This window comes from Scyliorhinus torazame, chromosome 7 (assembly GCF_047496885.1).
Source record: "Scyliorhinus torazame isolate Kashiwa2021f chromosome 7, sScyTor2.1, whole genome shotgun sequence".
In the NCBI taxonomy this organism is placed as follows: domain Eukaryota; kingdom Metazoa; phylum Chordata; class Chondrichthyes; order Carcharhiniformes; family Scyliorhinidae; genus Scyliorhinus; species Scyliorhinus torazame.
The window spans coordinates 249186519-249204960 of NC_092713.1; the positions used below are offsets into that span (position 1 = coordinate 249186519).

At 49.5% G+C, this 18442-nt stretch overlaps 1 protein-coding gene across 2 annotated transcripts in view; it reads right to left on the reverse strand.

The window, feature by feature from the left end:
* LOC140426939 (pro-neuregulin-2, membrane-bound isoform-like) overlaps positions 1-18442 on the reverse strand; it is a 1113957-nt gene that overhangs the window by 85007 nt on the left and 1010508 nt on the right. For both annotated transcript variants that reach the window (XM_072512245.1, XM_072512244.1), the window contains one exon: positions 1120-1243. In XM_072512245.1, coding sequence (XP_072368346.1) covers positions 1120-1243 — 124 coding nt within the window. The remainder of the gene's footprint in view (positions 1-1119; positions 1244-18442) is intronic.

The window sequence follows — 18442 nt, forward strand, 5'->3', positions numbered from 1 at the left end:
TTACCTCTGGACACAAAGATTCTAATGCACTCCTTCGATACAACCTTCTAAACCCACAGCCTCTGCCACATAGAATAACAAGGGTAGCAGATGCATGGAAACATCCCCATATGAAAGTTCCCCTCCAAGCCGCACACCAACTTGACTTGGCTATATGTCGCCATTCTTTCACTGTCAGTGGGCCAAAATTCTGGAACTCCCTTCCCAACAGCACTGTGGGTGTTCCTACAACACATTGTCTGCAACAGTTCAACAAGGCAGCTCACCACTACCTTCTCAAGGGCAATTAGGGATGAATAATAAAGGCTGGCCTAGCCAGCGACACCCAGATTCCATTAACAAAATCAAAAAATATTCCTATCTGCTCTCCCATATTCTACATTCCATAGACTTGAGGTCATCCAACTGTGCCATCCATGTCCTACGTTGTGCCAAATTCCATTCACCCATCACCTCTGTGCTCGCTGATTAAGATTGGCCCTTATTTAAGCATTACCTCAATTTTAAACATTTCATCCTTGTTTTAAAATTCCTCCATGGTCTTGCGTCTTCCTACCTTTGTAATCTCCTCCAGCTCTTCAAGCTATTTGCTCTCCACTAATTTTTGCCTCTTGAACATTCCTGACTTCAGGTGTCAAGGCCCTAAGCTTTCCTTAAACCTCTTTGCTCCTCTAACTTTGTTTTCTCCTTTAAGGCGCTCTTTGGAGCCATTCTCTTTGCCCAAGCTTTTGGCCATAAGGCCCAATAATTTCTAACATGACTTGGTGTCAAACTTTGCGTTATAATGGTACCTGTGAAGCGAATTGGATCATTTTACAGTGTTAAAGGTGTTATCTCAATACTAATTGTAATTATTGTTGAATAGTTGCTACGTGTAGCAGCACAATTAAGTGACAACTTTATCACTTTTTCTGCACTTAAGTTTCTGGGTCCTCTGTGCAACAGTGTTGTGTTTGTACAATCCGATTAGTATAAACAGTCGTTTGACCACCATCAAATTAACCCTTCAGTACTCAAAAGCCAAAATATTTTCAATATTATTAAATGAAATATGCTTAATCTCAAAGACGATACTGATAAACCCCTTTCAAAATATTATAGAAAAGTGCACTCACTTACTTGCAAGAAAGTTTATTAATACCATCAATATAATAACACACACCGCCATTCACACAGTAGGATTTCTCAGACTCATTGCATCTTCTAGCATGGCCAGATTCAGGTGAGAGTGTTGTAGTAGCAGCTGCAAAACAAAACATGGGACAAATTTAGAAATCCTGTGTATAAAAAAAGAGATCACAGAATTACAGAGGTCCATTCATTCCATTCTGTCTCATCTGGTTCCCTCAAAGAGAAATCCACTTACTTCTATTTAACTGCCCTTTCTTATGCTAGGCCTGAATTTTCAGAATGGTGAGCACCATTCAGATTGGCTGACCGCTCTCCAGCCCATCCAGACACAGCTTTGCAGTATCCGGAAGAGGTGCTGCAGTGCTGTGCCTGAGACCAAGTCCCGGGATCTGCAGGGCTGTTAAGTGCCCGGGTGCCGGGGAGGGTAGGGGATACCCTGGGGGGGGTTGCATGGGGGGTAATCTCACTGCTGGAAGGTAGGTTGAGGAGGGGGTTGTGGGCTGCAGGGGGGGGGGGGTCCCCATCTGAGGCCCCGTCCACCCCACCATGAAATCACATCTGGGTCAGGGCAGGCGGGATCACAGAGGAATCACGTCCATGTTATTTTACACATGTTGTAGGAACACCCACAGTGCTGTTGGGAAGGGAGTGCCTCAGAACCTGCTGGAGGGAGGCTAAGATTCTGGCCTAAGATTCTTTTCAAATATTTACAAATTTTCTTTTTAAAACTTTTGATGCTCTCTAGAATCACCAACCACTAGCAAAACGTTTGTTTTCCTAAAACTTCACAATTTTGAAAACCTCTATTAAATATTCTTTGAATCTATTTATTGTTCTATTGACAAACCACAATTTCTTCAAACTCTCCTCACAACCAAAACTTCACATCTCTGGTATTGTCTTAAACAATCTGTCTCTGCTCTTGTCATGGCCCTGATAAAAGTACGCACATAATATTGGACACAATATTCTAACCACAGCCTAACTAAACATTTCTACAGGTTTAGCATAATTTTTTTTACTATCACCTCTATCTTTATTCAGAAAAATTAAGGTGTCAGTTTTATTTGCATTCAGCTTGCCCTTCAACATTTAAAATGCGCGATTTAACAGAAATGACACAGAGTTCCGTGTTGAGAGCGTTTAGCTGGGTGTTTCCCAACGCTGGCAGTGGTGAGAAAAACCCCACTATTAAACAGGACTTTGTTTCATTCCAGGGCCTCAGCCAGGAACGTCCCATCAAGGCCTCACTCAGTCCCATTTCCTGCAGTGAGGAGCTCGCCAGTGCACGAATGACACCGCTATCTCCTGATCTCCAGACATGCCGCCGGACCCCCCTGTCATAATACACACCAGTATATCATGGTGCAGACACACACTGATGGACACACAGTGGGACCAATCAACATACACAACACCGCAGCCAATCACCAGCAAGAGCACACGCACTATAAAGACAGGGAGCATCAGAGTTCCCGCTCATTCGAGTTGCAGCCAGCTAGGAGGACAGAGCTCACAGCCTGTAACACAGACATTCACCATGTGCTGAGTGCATCGACTGGTTAGGACAAGGCAGAGGTCTTTAGTTAAAGCTAGTATCGTGTTAACCCACAGTCAGAGTATGTTAAACAGTTAATGATTCAATAAAATAGTGTTGCACTATTTCAAGTGTTGGTGACCTGTATGTGATCCAGAACACGCAATACATCATGATACCAGGTGTGGTGGGATACTAGCACTTCTTAGACCTACCTGCAAGTGATCTGCCTTCCGCCAGCATTCTGTCATCCTGCAACATGGACAACATCAGCCCGCCGCCGCCGCTCCGCATCGCCGGCAATCTCGGCGCCGACTGGAAGATTTTGAAACAGCGCTTCCAGCTCTTCCTCGAAGCCACGGCCAGGGAGGGCGCCTCGGATACCAGAAAGATTGCTCTTCTCCTCTCCATGGCAGGGGACCATGCCATCCACATTTTTAACTCTCTCACCTTCGCAGATGTTGAAGATAAGACAAAGTTCAAGACGGTTCTCCTCAAGTTTGACACTCACTGCAGCGTAGAGGTGAATGATAGTTTTGAACGCTACGTGTTCCATCAGCGTTTGCAGGGTAAGGATGAACGTTTCCAATCCTTTCTCACGCACCTCCACATCCTTGCGCAATCTTGCAGCTACGGGCCCACCTCCGACTCTATGATACGCGACCAGATCGTTTTCGGTGTTCAGTCGGACCCCCTACGTCAGCAGCTCCTCAAAGTAAAACAACTCACCCTAGCGACCACCATCGAGACCTTTGTCTTACATGAAAACGCCATATACAAGCGGCTGAAACGGCGTGGCAAGGTCCCCACGAGGCAGAACGGGTCCAAGTGATTGAGCACCTCCAGGGCCTCAGCCTAGATGAGGGCGGCCATTTCGCGCGATTTTCGCGGACTCCCGCGCTTGTACACACCAAATGAGGGGACGGCGACGTTGAGGAACGTAATGCGCAGACGTGCACCACGCACGACCGCACCGCGCATGCGTGGTGGCGCAGCGAATGTGCTGACGTCACGACGTGCGGCAACTGTGGCTCTGCCCATTTAAAGCGGCAATGCCCCGCAAAATCTCGACAATGTCTACGATGTGGAAGACCTGGCCACTATGCTGCCTTCTGTCGAGCAGCTCAGCCTGCCAACTCCCATCGCTTCAGCCAGCCTCGCAGGAATGTTCGGGCAATTAAACCCACGGTCATCGAGACCCATGCGGACCTCCCACACAGCAGTGACACCGAGGACCCGAAGGCGCCTATTCGAGTCGGTGTCATAACAAAAAACAGGCTGTCCCTGAAGCAAAGACACCAGCCGCTGTCGGTATACAGCATCGATCCAGACGATGAGTGGTGTGCCACCCTGACAGTCAACCGGTCCCAAATACGATTCCGCCTGGACAATGGTGCCTCTGCCAAACTCATGGCGTGGTCTGATTTCCAAAGCCTTCGTGTCATACCAGCAATCCTTCCATCGGCCTGCCAGCCATTGGACTACAATGGCAACATCATTCCTGCTACCGGCTCGTGCTAACTTGAAGAAGCCTTCTGGCGAGCTGAGAATTTGCATTGATCCCAAGGATCTGAATCGCAATACCATGAGGGAGCATTATCCAATTCCCAAGCGCGAAGAGATCACATGCGAGATGGCTCGCGCCAAGCTCTTCACCAAACTTGACGCCTCGAAAGGATTCTGGCAAATCCAGCTCGACAAATCCAGCAGGAAACTGTGTACCTTTAACACCCCCTTTGGCAGATATTGTTACAACAGGATGCCGTTTGGGATCATATCGGCTTCAGAAGTGTTCCACAGGATCATGGAACAAATGATGGAAGGCATTGAAGGTGTTCGCATCTACGTCGACGACAAAATCATTTGGTCCACCACCCCGCAGGAGCGTGTCAGTCGCCTCCAGCGCGTGTTCAAACGCATACGGGAGCAGGGCCTACGCCTCAACAGAGACAAATGCTCCTTTGGTCAGACGGAACTCAGGTTCCTAGGGGACCACATCTCTCAGTTGGGTGTGCGGCCGGATGCGGACAAGGTGGCTGCTATCACAGCCATGAAAACGCCAGAGGACAAGAAGGCGGTCCTCCGATTTCTGGGCATGGTCAACTTCCGAAGGAAGTTCATCCCTAACTCTCTCATACTACGGCTCTCAGGAACCTGGTCAGGAAGACGACAGACTTCCAATGGCTTCCTGCCCACGAGCGCGAATGGAGAGAACTCAAAACCAAACTCACCACGGCCCCGGTCTTAGCCTTTTTTGATCCAGCGAAAGAGACAAAAATTTTGACCGATGCCAGCCAATCTGGCATTGGGGCAGTGCTCCTGCAATGCGATGAGGCCTCATCATGGGCCCCCATTGCATATGCATCACACGCCATGACCCCCACGGAACAGCGCTACGCGCAGATAAAAAAGGAGTGCCTGGGCCTGTTGACCGTTGTCGTCAAGTTTCATGATTATGTGTACGGCCTTCCCCAATTCACCATCGAGACCGACCATCGCCCGCTGGTCAATATAATACAGAAAGGCTTGAACGACATGACGCCTCGCCTCCAGCGTATTCTGCTCAAGCTCAGGCGATACGACTTCCAGCTGGTATACACCCCGGGCAAAGACCTAATCATTGCCGACGCTCTCTCCAGGGCAGTCAACACTCCATGTGACCCAGCGGGATTCGTCTGCCAGATTGACGCCCATGTGGCCTTCGTGGCCTCCAATATACCTGCCACGGATGAACACCTCGTCCAAATTCGCCGCGAGACAGTGGCTGACCCTTTGCTACAGCGTGTCATGCGCCACCTAACAGACGGGTAGCTCAAGGGCTAATGCCCTCAGTTCTACAACAACAAAGATGATCTGGCGGTAGTCGATGGTGTTCTCCTGAAACTGGACCACATTGTCATCCCGCACAGCATGCGCCAGCTCATCTTGGAACAGCTACATGAGGGCCATCTTGGCGTGGAGAAGTGCCACTGACGGGCCCGAGAGGCAGTGCACTGGCCCGGCATCAATGACGACATCGCCAACACAGTCCTCAACTGCCCCACTTGTCAGCGTTTCCAGCCGGCCCAACCATGTGAGACCCTACAGCCCCAGGAGTTGGTCACGTCCCCTTGGTCCAAGGTCGGCATTGAGCTGTCCCACGCGCTGGGCAGGGACTATGTCCTGATTGTAGACTACTTTTCAAATTACCCAGAGGTGGTACGTTTACACAACATCACATCGTCTGCAGTCATCCGTGCCTGTAAGGACACCTTTGCTCGACACGACATCCCACTCACTGTGATGTCGCACCCCCTGCTTCGCAAGCCAGGAATGGTCGAACTTTGCCAGGAGGTACAACTTTGGGCATGTGACATCCAGTCCCCTGCACCCCCAATCCAACAGCAAAGCGGAGAAGGGCGTCCACATAGTCAAACGGCTCCTCTGCAAGGCTGCCGATGCTGGGTCCGATTTCTACCTCGCCCTGCTGGCCTATCGCTCGGCCCCACTGTCCACTGGCCTGTTGCCAGCCCAGCTGCTCATGGGTCGCACCCTGAGGACGACGGTGCCGTCCATTCATGTCCCAGACCTCGACCACGTTCCGGTCTTATGACGGATGCAGCTGTCTCGTGAACAGCACAAGGCGGCTCATGACTCCCGTGCAGCTGATCTCCCTGCTCTGGCGCCAGATGACAACGTGCCCTTTGTCTCGTTCCGCGCTCGCTACGTGATCCTCCACCATTGCCACGCCCTCCTGTTGACCCTGACCTGGACTATGCAGAGATTCCGGTCACTCTGCATCCTCCTCACTCTGACGCAGTCCAGCCCGCTCCTCAGCCAGCGGCTCCCGACCCACCCTTGAGGCGGTCAACCAGAATTCGTCGCCCACCTCAGAGACTTAATTTGTGATTTTTTGTGGACTTATGGACTTTCTGATTTGTTCTGTTCTTCCGTGTAATCGTTCAAGTGGTTTGTATATAGTGTTCATCTCGTTATTCTTGTGACACACTGTTTTTTCTGCACCAGGCACCTTCCCATGTAAATAACTTAGTTTTTATGTACATAGTCCTGTAAATATTTCGCAAACACATAGTCAGCAACATTCACTATACACTATTTATTGCCACGCAGGTACATTTTTTATAAAAGGGGGGATGTCATAATATACACCAGTATATCATGGTGCAGACACACACTGATGGACACACAGTAGGACCAATCAACATACACAACACCGCAGCCAATCACCAGCAAGAGCACACGCACTATAAAGACAGGGAGCATCAGAGTTCCCGCTCATTCGAGTTGCAGCTAGCTAGGAGGACAGAGCTCACAGCCTGTACCACCATGTGCTGAGCGCATCGACTGGTTTGGACAAGGTAGAGGTCTTTAGTTAAAGCTAGTGTCATATTAACCAACAGTCTAAGTATGTTTCAACAGTTAATGATTCAATAAAATAGTGTTGCACAATTTCAAGTGTTGGTGACCTGTATGTGATCCAGAACACCCAACACATCACCCCCCTCCCCCATCATACCTATTAGGTGGTCGTCAAGCCCCCTTCACCCCACGTCATAGGGGCAGGGCACCCCCAGGCAAAACCCTGCAGGGCAAAATTCCACCCTGGCACCATCAGACTGGCACCGTGGCAGTGCCAGCACCCAGATGGCATTGACAGGGTACCAAGCTGGCAGTGCCAGGGTGCTCAGGTGGCATCAGCAGTGACAGGGTGCTATCTTGCACCAGAGACCAACCACCCGGGGGCCTCTGACCACCTGGGAGATTCCCTCCATGCCGTACCGCCTGGTCCCCATTTGTGGAAACCAGCGTTAAACGGTGCCAAACTGGGGTCTCCTCAGCGAGGGGATTCGATCCCAGGCACTGGGAAGATTCGGCAAGTACATATTCAAGTGTGCCTAACTGCATATTTAAATATACAAATTTAGGTCCCGCAACGTCTCACTGGAGCCCATCAGATCCTCTGGCATGATTTACCGGCCGCGTCACGTACTGAGTCGGGCGCGACTGTTAGTTTTCGCCCTTGATTTTTCTGCTCCCCATGCCTTTCAAGATTTAATTGGGTATGTCTCTTGTTATTCCTTTTCCTAAAATTTACTACGCAACATTTTTGTTCTACACTTCATCTGATAATGAGCTGCTAAATCAGCTAACAAATTCTATGCTCTCCTGAAGTCACTTTTACTGGTTAATTACATTCGCTAGTTTTGATTTTAGCAGCTTTTGATTGGATTCCTCACACGTTAGACCAGACCATTTTATATATTCATAGAATTTACAGTGCAGAAGGAGGCAATTCGGCCCATCGAGTCTGTACCGGCTCTTGGAAAGAGCACCCTACCCAAGGTCCACACCTTGAAAAAGTAATGGTCCCCATGTCAATACCTGGAGCCCAAGGAAATGCCACTTTTGACATCTCTCTGTACTGAATAACATCCATGAATCACTACATCTTGTTCTATGTCCATAACAAACCTCCTACAATAGTATCACACAACGTATAATATCAATTGCACTCATTTTATCAATAAACGTCCCAGGATGAACCTTACCAATTCCTTTTGAAAATACACAGCATTTACTGAATTTCCTTTATCATTTTACTCCATTATTTCCTCAAAGAATTCTATTACATTCATCAGACATGACTTGCATTTTGTAAATCTATGTTGATCATCTTTACCCAAGGATGCAAAAGCAAAATACTGCAGATGCTGAAAATTGGAAATTAAAACAGAGAATGTTGGCAATATCTGTGGAGAGAGAAACTAATATAACAATCAACTTAACTTCTCCCTCCATAGACGGATCCAGATTTTCTCAGTATATTCAAGATCTTGTAAAAAAATTAGTTATTTTAAGGATGTTTTTCCCGGATGATTTATACTTCAAATTATAATCATTTGTGTTATCAGTGGGATAATCTATCATTTTAGTCACAGATCTGTGGCATTGAGAAGATGCATTTTTGTTGGTTAATTATTTCTTTGAGTCGTAATATTGTAAATAAAAGGCTCAGGATAATCTGCTCCTTAACGATTAGCAGTATAATAATCATGTTTGCATAAATATCCTGGCCGCGAGGTTTGCGAGTGTCACACGGGAGGGTTTAAACTAGTATGGCAGGGGGGTGGGCACGGGAGCAATAGGTCAGAAGGTGAGAGCATTGAGGGAGAACTAGGGAATAGGGACAGTGGGGCTCTGAGGTAGAGCAGACAGGGAGAAGTTGCTGAACACAGCGGGTCTGGTGGCCTGAAGTGCATATGTTTTAATGCAAGAAGTATTACGGGTAAGGCAGATGAACTTAGAGCTTGGATTAGTACTTGGAACTATGATGTTGTTGCCATTACAGAGACCTGGTTGAGGGAAGGGCAGGATTGGCAGCTAAACGTTCCAGGATTTAGATGTTTCAGGCGGGGTAGAGGGGGATGTAAAAGGGGAGGCGGAGTTGCGCTACCGGTTTGGGAGAATATCACAGCTGTACTGCGGGAGGACACCTCAGAGGGCAGTGAGGCTATATGGGTAGAGATCAGGAATAAGAAGAGTGCAGTCACAATGTTGGGGGTTTACTACAGGCCTCCCAACAGCCAGCAGGAGATAGAGGAGCAGATAGGTACACAGATTTTGGAAAAGAGTAAAAACAACAGGGTTGTGGTGATGGGAGACTTCAACTTCCCCAATATTAACTGGGACTCACTTAGTGCCAGGGGCTTAGACAAGGCGGAGTTTGTAAGGAGCATCCAGGAGGGATTCTTAAAACAATATGTAGACAGTCCAACAAGGGAAGGGGCGGTACTGGGCCTGGTATTGGGGAATGAGCCCAGCCAAGTGGTAGAAGTTTCAGTAGGGGAGCATTTCGGGAACAGTGACCACAATTCAGTAAGTTTTAAAGTGCTGGTGGACAAGGATAAGAGTGGTCCTAGGGTGAATGTGCTAAATTGAGGGAAGGCTAATTATAACAATATTAGGCGGGAACTGAAGAACATAGATTGGGGGCGGATGTTTGAGGGAAAATTAACATCTGACATGTGGGAGGCTTTCAAATGTCAGTTGAAAGGAATTCAGGACCGGCATGTTCCTGTGAGGAAGAAGGATAAATACGGCAATTTTCAGGAACCTTGGATAACGAGAGATATTGTAGGCCTCGTCAAAAAAAAAAAGGAGGCATTTGTCAGGGCTAAAAGGCTGGGAACAGACGAAGCCTGCGTGGAATATAAGGAAAGTAGGAAGGAACTTAAGCAAGGAGTCAGGAGGGCTTGAAGGGGTCACGAAAAATCATTGGCAAATACGGTTAAGGAAAATCTCAAGGCTTTTTACACGTACATAAAAAGCAAGAGGGTAGCCAGGGAAAGGGTTGGCCCACTGAAGAATAGGCAAGGGAATCTATGTGTGGAGCCAGAGGAAATGGGTGAGGTACTAAATGAATACTTTGCATCAGTATTCACCAAAGAGAAGAAATTGGTAGATGTTGAGTCTGGAGAAGGGTGTGTAGATAGCCTGGGTCACATTGTGATCCAAAAAGACGAGGTGTTGGGTGTCTTAAAAAATATTAAGGTAGATAAGTCCCCAGGGCCTGATGGGATCTACCCCAGAATACTGAAGGAGGCTGGAGAGGAAATTGCTGAGGCATTGACAGAAATCTTTGGATCCTCACTGTCTTCAGGGGATGTCCCGGAGGACTGGAGAATAGCCAATGTTGTTCCTCTGTTTAAGAAGGGTAGCAAGGATAATCCAGGAACTACAGGCCGGTGAGCCTTACTTCAGTGGTAGGGAAATTACTGGAGAGAATTCTCCGAGACAGGATCTACTCCCATTTGGAAGCAAATGGACGTATTAGTGAGAGGCAGCATGGTTTTGTGAAGGGGAGGTCTTGTCTCACTAACTTGATAGAGTTTTTCGAGGAGGTCACTAAGATGATTGATGCAGGTAGGGCAGTGGATGTTGTCTATATGGACTTCAGTAAGGCCTTTGACAAGGTCCCTCATGGTAGACTAGTACAAAAGGTGAAGTCACACGGGATCAGGGGTGAGCTGGCAAGGTGGATACAGAACTGGCTAGGTCATAGAAGGCAGAGAGTAGCAATGGAAGGATGCTTTTCTAATTGGAGGGCTGTGACCAGTGGTGTTCCACAGGGATCAGTGCTGGGACCTTTGCTGTTTTCATAGAATTTACAGAGCAGAAGGAGGCCATTCGGCCCATCGAGTCTGCACCGGCTCTTGGAAAGAGCACCCTACCTAAGCCCACACCCCCACAACCCAGTAACCCCACCTAATCCCCATAACCCCACCCAACACTAAGGGCAATTTTTGGACACTATGGGCAATTTAGCATGGCCAATTCACCTCACCTGCACATCTTTGGACTGTGGGAGGAAACCGGAGCGCCCGGAGGAAACCCACGCACACACGGGGAGGACGTGCAGACTCCGCACAAACAGTGACCCAGGCCGGAATCGAACCTGGGACCCTGGAGCTGTGAAGCAATTGTGCTATCCACAATGCTACCGTGCTGCCCTGTTTGTAGTATATATGAATGATTTGGAGGTAAATGTAATTGGTCTGATTAGTAAGTTTGCAGACGACACAAAGGTTGGTGAAATTGCGGATAGCGATGAGGACTGTCAGAGGATACAGCAGGATTTAGATTGTTTGGAGACTTGGGCGGAGAGATGGCAGATGGAGTTTAATCTGGACAAATGTGAGGTAATGCATTTTGGAAGGTCTAATGCAGGTAGGGAATATACAGTGAATGGTAGAACCCTCAAGAGTATTGAAAGTCAAAGGGATCTAGGAGTACAGGTCCACAGGTCACTGAAAGGGGCAACACAGGTGGAGAAGGTAGTCAAGAAGACATACGGCATGCTTGCCTTCATTGGCCGGGGCATTGAGTATAAGAATTGGCAAGTCATGTTGCAGCTGTATAGAACCTTAGTTAGGCCACACTTGGAGTGTAGTGTTCAATTCTGGTCGCCACACTACCAGAAGGATGTGGACGCTTTAGAGAGGGTGCAGAAGAGATTTACCAGAATGTTGCCTGGTATAGAGGGCATTAGCTATGAGGAGCGGTTGAATAAACTCGGTTTGTTCTCACTGGAACGAAGGAGGTTGAGGGGCGACCTGATAGAGGTCTACAAAATTATGAGGGCCATAGACAGAGTGGATAGTCAGAGGCTTTTCCCCGGGGTAGACGGGTCAATTATCGGGGGCATAGGTTTAAGGTGAGAAGGGCAAGGTTTAGAGTAGATGTATGAGGCACGTTTTTTTATGCAGAGGGTAGTGGGTGCCTGGAACTCGCTACCGGAGGAGGTGGTGGAAGCAGGGACGATAGTGACATTTAAGGGGCATCTTGACAAATACATGAATAGGATGGGAATAGAGGGATACGGACCCAGGAAGTGTAGAAGATTGTAGTTTAGTCGGGCAGCATGGTCGGCACGGGCTTGGAGGGCCGAAGGGCCTGTTCCTGTGCTGTACATTTCTTTGTTCTTTGTTCTATTTGCAAAGCCTGCACAATATCGCCGGCCTATTCCCTGCAAAAGATGCTAGTGCAGTCACATCAATCCCTAAAATTGTCATTATGACATTTGGTACATGATGACAGGAGTAACACATATGTATCATTTATCAAAGTAACAATTAATTGATGTATCGCTTCTAAAGTGTTTTCAATAACACATAGGAGCTGCTTAGGCCTGCAGATCTGTTTCAAGGTTACAAATTTATTTTTCTGGGGCAGATTTTGAACTCGCTGCCCTGTGTTACCTCTGTTTTGTGGATTGGCTGCTTCTTATAGCAATGGCCCTATTTTCTTTCTCATCAGTAGAAATGGAAATAGGACAGTTTCTATAATTGATCTTTAATATCAGTTTTATGCTCTGGTGGCAAGTTGAAAATATCTAAAGTGATGTTAGAATTAAAACTTTTAGTGTAAAGATTTATATCAAAAGGAAATTAAATGAGTTAAGAGACATGTAATGCCTCTTTTGCAAAAATCATGAATATGCAATTTCATATAATTTAAATCATGTATTAATATGACTCATAAAAATAAAGTTACAATGTGTGAAAGCATTACAATGAAATGTTGCCAAATATTCAAACCTGCAGAGTAACTAATGACAGCCTTAAATCCTTTATGCAGTGGTTTTCAACATTTTTTGATTGAGGGACCCTTTTCAAATGGAATAGTGATCATCGAATTCCCACCTAAATTATGGTACTTGATACAACACATCAGCTTAAACTCGCCACTCTAGACGAGCCCATAAACGCTAGTCAGCTTCTTTAGCTAATGTAGTGAAATCTTTTCATTTACTTCTTTTTAACCAGCTTCATGCTCAGGAAAGCTTTTATAGAAAAAAAAACGAACTCCCCCTAACTTTTGTTTTCGCTCATTGATGAAATGTCATGCGGTGATTGGATGAGGATGATGTTGGCCATTAGCAGCACTTTTGTAAGCATTTTAAATATTCCTGTGCGAGTGTGCTCACAGCTGAAGTTACGAATATTAACAATTAGCAAGAGCCTCCCCAATGTATACTAATGACTGACGTAACCTTCATCCAGTTGCCCCAGTGCCACTTCCAGCCACCATTCATTTGTTCATGTCACAGATCCCTGGAAAATCTGCTTCGATCTCCAGTTTAAGAGCCACTGATTTAATAAATGCTGTGAATCAGGTGAGTTATTGATGCCCGATCAATCACTACTGAAGCGAATTGTAGTCCAATTGAAGGCTTTAATGAACAAGTAGTTACCCCAGCAGCTCCGGTACAGAATGACTGCTGTGGGTGAAACACAGACTCTTATGCTCCGCCTGCTGGGCGGAGCCAGCAGGCAGGTTCCACCACTCATACTACAGTATAAGGTACATCCCACCTAGGTATCGCAATACCCCTAATATAGCCTGCCACATTCACCCCCTGTTTAAAAAGGAGTCCGGCGGGGATGGCGGCCTTGCTTTTACAGTGGTAAAGGTTATAGCGGTACCCTTCGGTGCCTTTACATGCAATACACATATTTACAGACAATTATTTACAAGTTAATTTTACAATGAAACTATCAGCCGGTCGGGAGCCCTGGTCGTCCTCTGCGATCGTCGCAGTCCCTGCGGTGATGCTGGCGTCGGCTCGGGCATCCGTGATCTGGGAGTGTGTCGTCTTCAGCTTCATCGCATCCGGATGGGGCCAGTGGGAGGATGGAGCCTCCTGGTTGGGGTTGGTGAGGTGAGGGAGGAGGATCCAGTGGGGGCCAGATCCCAGACGGAGACCGTGTCTTGTCGGCCGTCGGGATGTGCCACATAGGCATACTGGGGGTTAGCATGGAGGAGATGTACCCTCTCGACCAGTGGGTCCGACTTGTGGGCCCATACGTGTCTGCGGAGTAGGACGGGTCTGGGGCCTGCCAGCCATGTTGGGAGCGAGGTCCCCGAGGAGGACTTCCTAGGGAAGGAAAGGAGACGTTCATGAGGTGTTTCGTTGGTAGTAGTGCACAGTAGTGATCGGATGGAGTGAAGTGCATCGAGGAGGACCTCCTGCCATCGGGCCACTGAGAGAGTCTTGGGCCATAGGGCCAGTAGGACGGCCTACCAGACCATCCCGTTCTCTCTCTCTACCTGCCCGTTTCCCCGGGAGTTGTAACTGGTCGTTCTGCTGGAGGCAATGCCCTTGCTGAGCAGGAATTGACGCAGCTCATCACTCATGATGGAGGACCCCCTACCGCTATGGATGTAGGCGGGGAAACCGAACATGGTAAAGATGCTGTGGCGGGCTTTAATGACGGTGGCAGCCGTCATGTCGGGTCAGGGGATGGCGAAAGGGAACCGGGAGTACTCATCAATCACGTTTAAGAAATACGTGTTGCGGTCGGTGGAGGGAAGGGGCCCTTTGAAATCCATGCTGAGGCGTTCAAAGGGGCGGGAAGCCTTCACCAGGTGCGCTTTATCTGGCCTGTAGAAGTGCGGTTTGCACTCCGTGCAGATTTGGCAGTTTCTGGTTACGGCCATGACCTCCTCGATGGAGTAGGGCAGATTGCGAGTTTTAACAAAGTGGAAGAACCGGGTGACCCCGGATGGCAGAGGTTGTCGTGGAGGGTTCGGAGTCGGTCTACTTGTACACTGGCACAAGTGCCGCGGGACAGGGCATCAGGAGGCTCGTTGAGCTTCCTGGGACGATACAAGATCTCATAATTATAGGTGGAGAGCTCGATCCTCCACCGTAAGATCTTATCATTCTTAATTTTGCCCCGCTGTGCATTGTCAAACATGAAGGCTACCGACCGTTGGTCAGTGAGGTGAGTGAATCTCCTGCCGACCAGGTAATGCCTCCAATGCCGCACAGCTTCGACGGTGGGTTGGGCCTCCTTCTCGACGGAGGAATGGCGGATTTCTGAGGCGCGGAGTGTGCGTGAAAAGAAGGCCACGGGTCTGCCCGCCTGATTGAGGGTGGCAGCCAGAGCTACGTCTGATGCGTCGCTCTCGACCTAGAAGGGGAGGGACTCATTGATTGCGAGCATCGTTGCCCTGGCGATGTCTGCTTTGATGCGACTGAAAGCCTGGCGAGCCTCTGTCGATAGGGGAAAAACCGTGGACTGGATTAGTGGGCAGGCCTTGTCCGCATAATTGGGGACCCACTGGGCGTAATAAGAAAAGAAGCCCAGGCAGCGTTTCAGGGCCTTGGGGCAGTTGGGAGGGGAAACTCCATGAGGGGGCGCATACGTTCGGGATCTGGGCCTATGACTTCATCATGCACTACGTAGTCGAAGGTGGCTAGGCGATTGGTGCTAAACACGCATTTGTCCTTGTTATAGGTTAAGTTAAGGATTTTTGCGGTAGGGAGGAATTTGCGGAAGTTGGTGTTGTGGTCCTGCTGGTCATGGCCGCAGGTGGTAACATTGTCGAGGTATGAGAACGTGGCCCGCAGACCGTACCGGTCGACCATTTGGTCCACCTCCCGTTGGAAGACCAAGACCCCATTTGTGACACCAAAGGGAACCCTTGGAAAGTGGTAGAGCCGCCCATCTGCTTTGAATGCAGTGTACTTGCGGTCGTCCGGGCGAATGGGGAGCTGATGGTAGTTTGATTTAAGGTCTACTGTGGAGAAAACCTTGTATTGCGCTATCTGGTTGACCATTTCAGATATGCGGGGGAGAGTGTAAGCGTCGAGCTGCATACACCTGTTGATGGCCTGACTGTAGCCTGTGACCATCCTATGTTTCTCCCCGGTCTTTACAACCACCACTTGAGCTCTCCAGGGGCAGTTGCTGTCCTCGATAATGCCTTCCATTAGTAACCGTTGGACTTCTGTCCGAATGAAGGTCCGGTCCTGGGCACTGTACGGTCTGCTCCTGGTGGCGACAGGTTTGCAATCGGGGGCAAACAGGGAAGGCGGGTCAACCTTGAAGGCGAGGCTGCAGACAATGAGGGGGGTATGGGGCCACCAAATTTGAACATTAAACTTTGCAGTTTACACTGGAAGTCCAGTCCCAGGAGTGTGGCAGCGCAGAGATGGGGGAGGTATTGAACTCCACGCCCTGGACCGTGAGGTTGGCTATGAAGTATCCCCGGATCTCCACAGAGTGGGACCCAGAGGCCAGGGAGATCTTTTGTTTAATCGGGTGTACAGCGAGGGAGCAGTGTCTTACCGTATTGGGATGGATGAAGCTCTCCGTGCTCCCAGAGTTGATCAAGCAGGATGTCTTGTGCCCGTTGATGAGTACCGGCGTCATAGCGGTTGAAAGCGTTTGGGGCCGAGACTGGTCCAGTGTCACTGAGGCAAGTTGTGGCAGAAGCTGAGAGATCTCGTCGGGCGATACACGGCAACCCGAGTCGGGGTCCTGAGACGTCATCCAAGATGGTTGCCCCAATGAATCGCATATGGCCGGCTGGGAGATCTCATCAGGCGAGACATGGCCAGCCGAGTCGGGGTCCTGAGACGTCATCCAAGATGGCTGCCCCCATGAATCCCACATGGCCTGTGAGGAGAGGAATGGCAGCGGGCCCGGTTCGGCTGTGGAGACGGCAGCGGGCCCGGTTCGCCTCTGGAGACAGCGGCGGCCGACTGGGCCTGGCATACTGCCACGAGGTGCCCCTTCTTCCTGCAGCCCTTGCAGATTGCAGATTGGGCTGGGCAGCGTTGCCAGGGGTGTTTGTTTTGTCTGCAAAAATAACATCGGGCCCCCTCCCTGGGGTTTCCTGGCTGCCGCACTGCACAAGCTTGTGGGGGATTTAGGGGTACTTTGGAATCGGCCGCGGTCTACCCTGTCAATGTGGGTACCGTGCGGTCGGGAACATAGGCCTGGGCGTTGCTGGAGGCTACATCTAGTGAGTGCACAAGTTTCCGTGCCTCCTTCAGCCCTAGCGTGTGAGTTGCTGGCGGATTTTAGAGGACAGCATGCCGCAACAAAAGCATCCCGTATTCAGAGTTCGGTGTGGTCATTGGCTGAGACTTGTGGACAGTTACAGTTTCTACCTAACACTAACAATGTGCGGTAAAAATCGTCCAGTGATTACCCTGGGATCTGGCGTCTGGTAGCTAAAAGATGCCAAGCGTATACCTGATTCACAGTGCGGACATAGTGCTCTTTTAACAAAGTCATTGCGTCCTCGAAACCGTCCGCGTCTTCGATGATGCACGATCAATTGAACAAAGACTAGAGTTGGATACAACTGAGGCTTTATTGCTCTAAGATGTGTGGCCTCCCACAGTAGCTGGCAAAATGGCTGCTGAATGGAGGACACGCATATTTATACTCCGCCTACTGGGCGGAGCCAGCAGGCAGGGACTGCCGTCGAACCTGTAGGAGAGGTCCTACCTTACATCATCTAATAAAGGTGTAACAGTGGTTTACCACATTCACCCCCTGTTAAAATTGAGTCCGGCAGCAGTGGTGGAGAACTATATACAGCAATGAATCTATATTTACAGTATTTGAGCTGAAAAAAAAAATCTTTTGAAGTCCGGCCGACCAGTTAGAGGTTTAACCAGTCCGGTGCCTTGATGTGCCGCTGGGAGCGACGTAGTGGTGGCGGCGATGCTGATGCTGGCCCGATGTTCGGTGACTCCGGTAGCATGCCGAAATCCTCTTCATCCTCGGGCATGGGCAGGGGAAGGACGGATGGTCCTGAGGGGGTTAATGCTGGGAGCGCCGGGGGAGGGGAGGGTGGCGCCGGGCCGGAGGGGTGTGTGTGTGGAACCTGCTGGTGCCAGGTCCCTGAGGGAGACAGTATCCTGGCGGCCGTCGGGGTACGCCAGGTAGGCATACTGGGGGTCGGCATGGAGCAATTGCACCTTCTCCACCAATGGGTCCGCCTTGTGGAGGCCTACAGAGCAGGACTGGTCCTGGAGCTGCGAGCCAAGTCGGGAGCGACACCCCGGATGTGGACTTCCTGGGGAAGGCAAAAAGACATTTATGGGGTGTGTTGTTAGTGGCGGTGCACAGCAGTGACCGAATGGAGTGGAGTGCATCAGGGAGGACCTCCTGCCAGCGAGAGGCTGGGAGGTTCCTGGACCGTAGGGCCAGTTGGACGCCCCTCCATACCGTCCCGTTCTCCCTCTCTACCTGCCCGTTTCCCCGGGGGTTATAGCTGGTCGTCCTGCTGGAGGTAATACCCCTGCTGAGCAGGAACTGACGCAGCTCATCGCTCATGAATGAGGATCCCCTGCCACTGTGGATGTAGGCAGGGAAACCGAACAGAGCGAAGATAGTGTTTAGGGCATTAATGACGGTGGCAGACGGCATATCGGGGCATGGGATGGCGAAGGGGAATCTGGAGTACTCA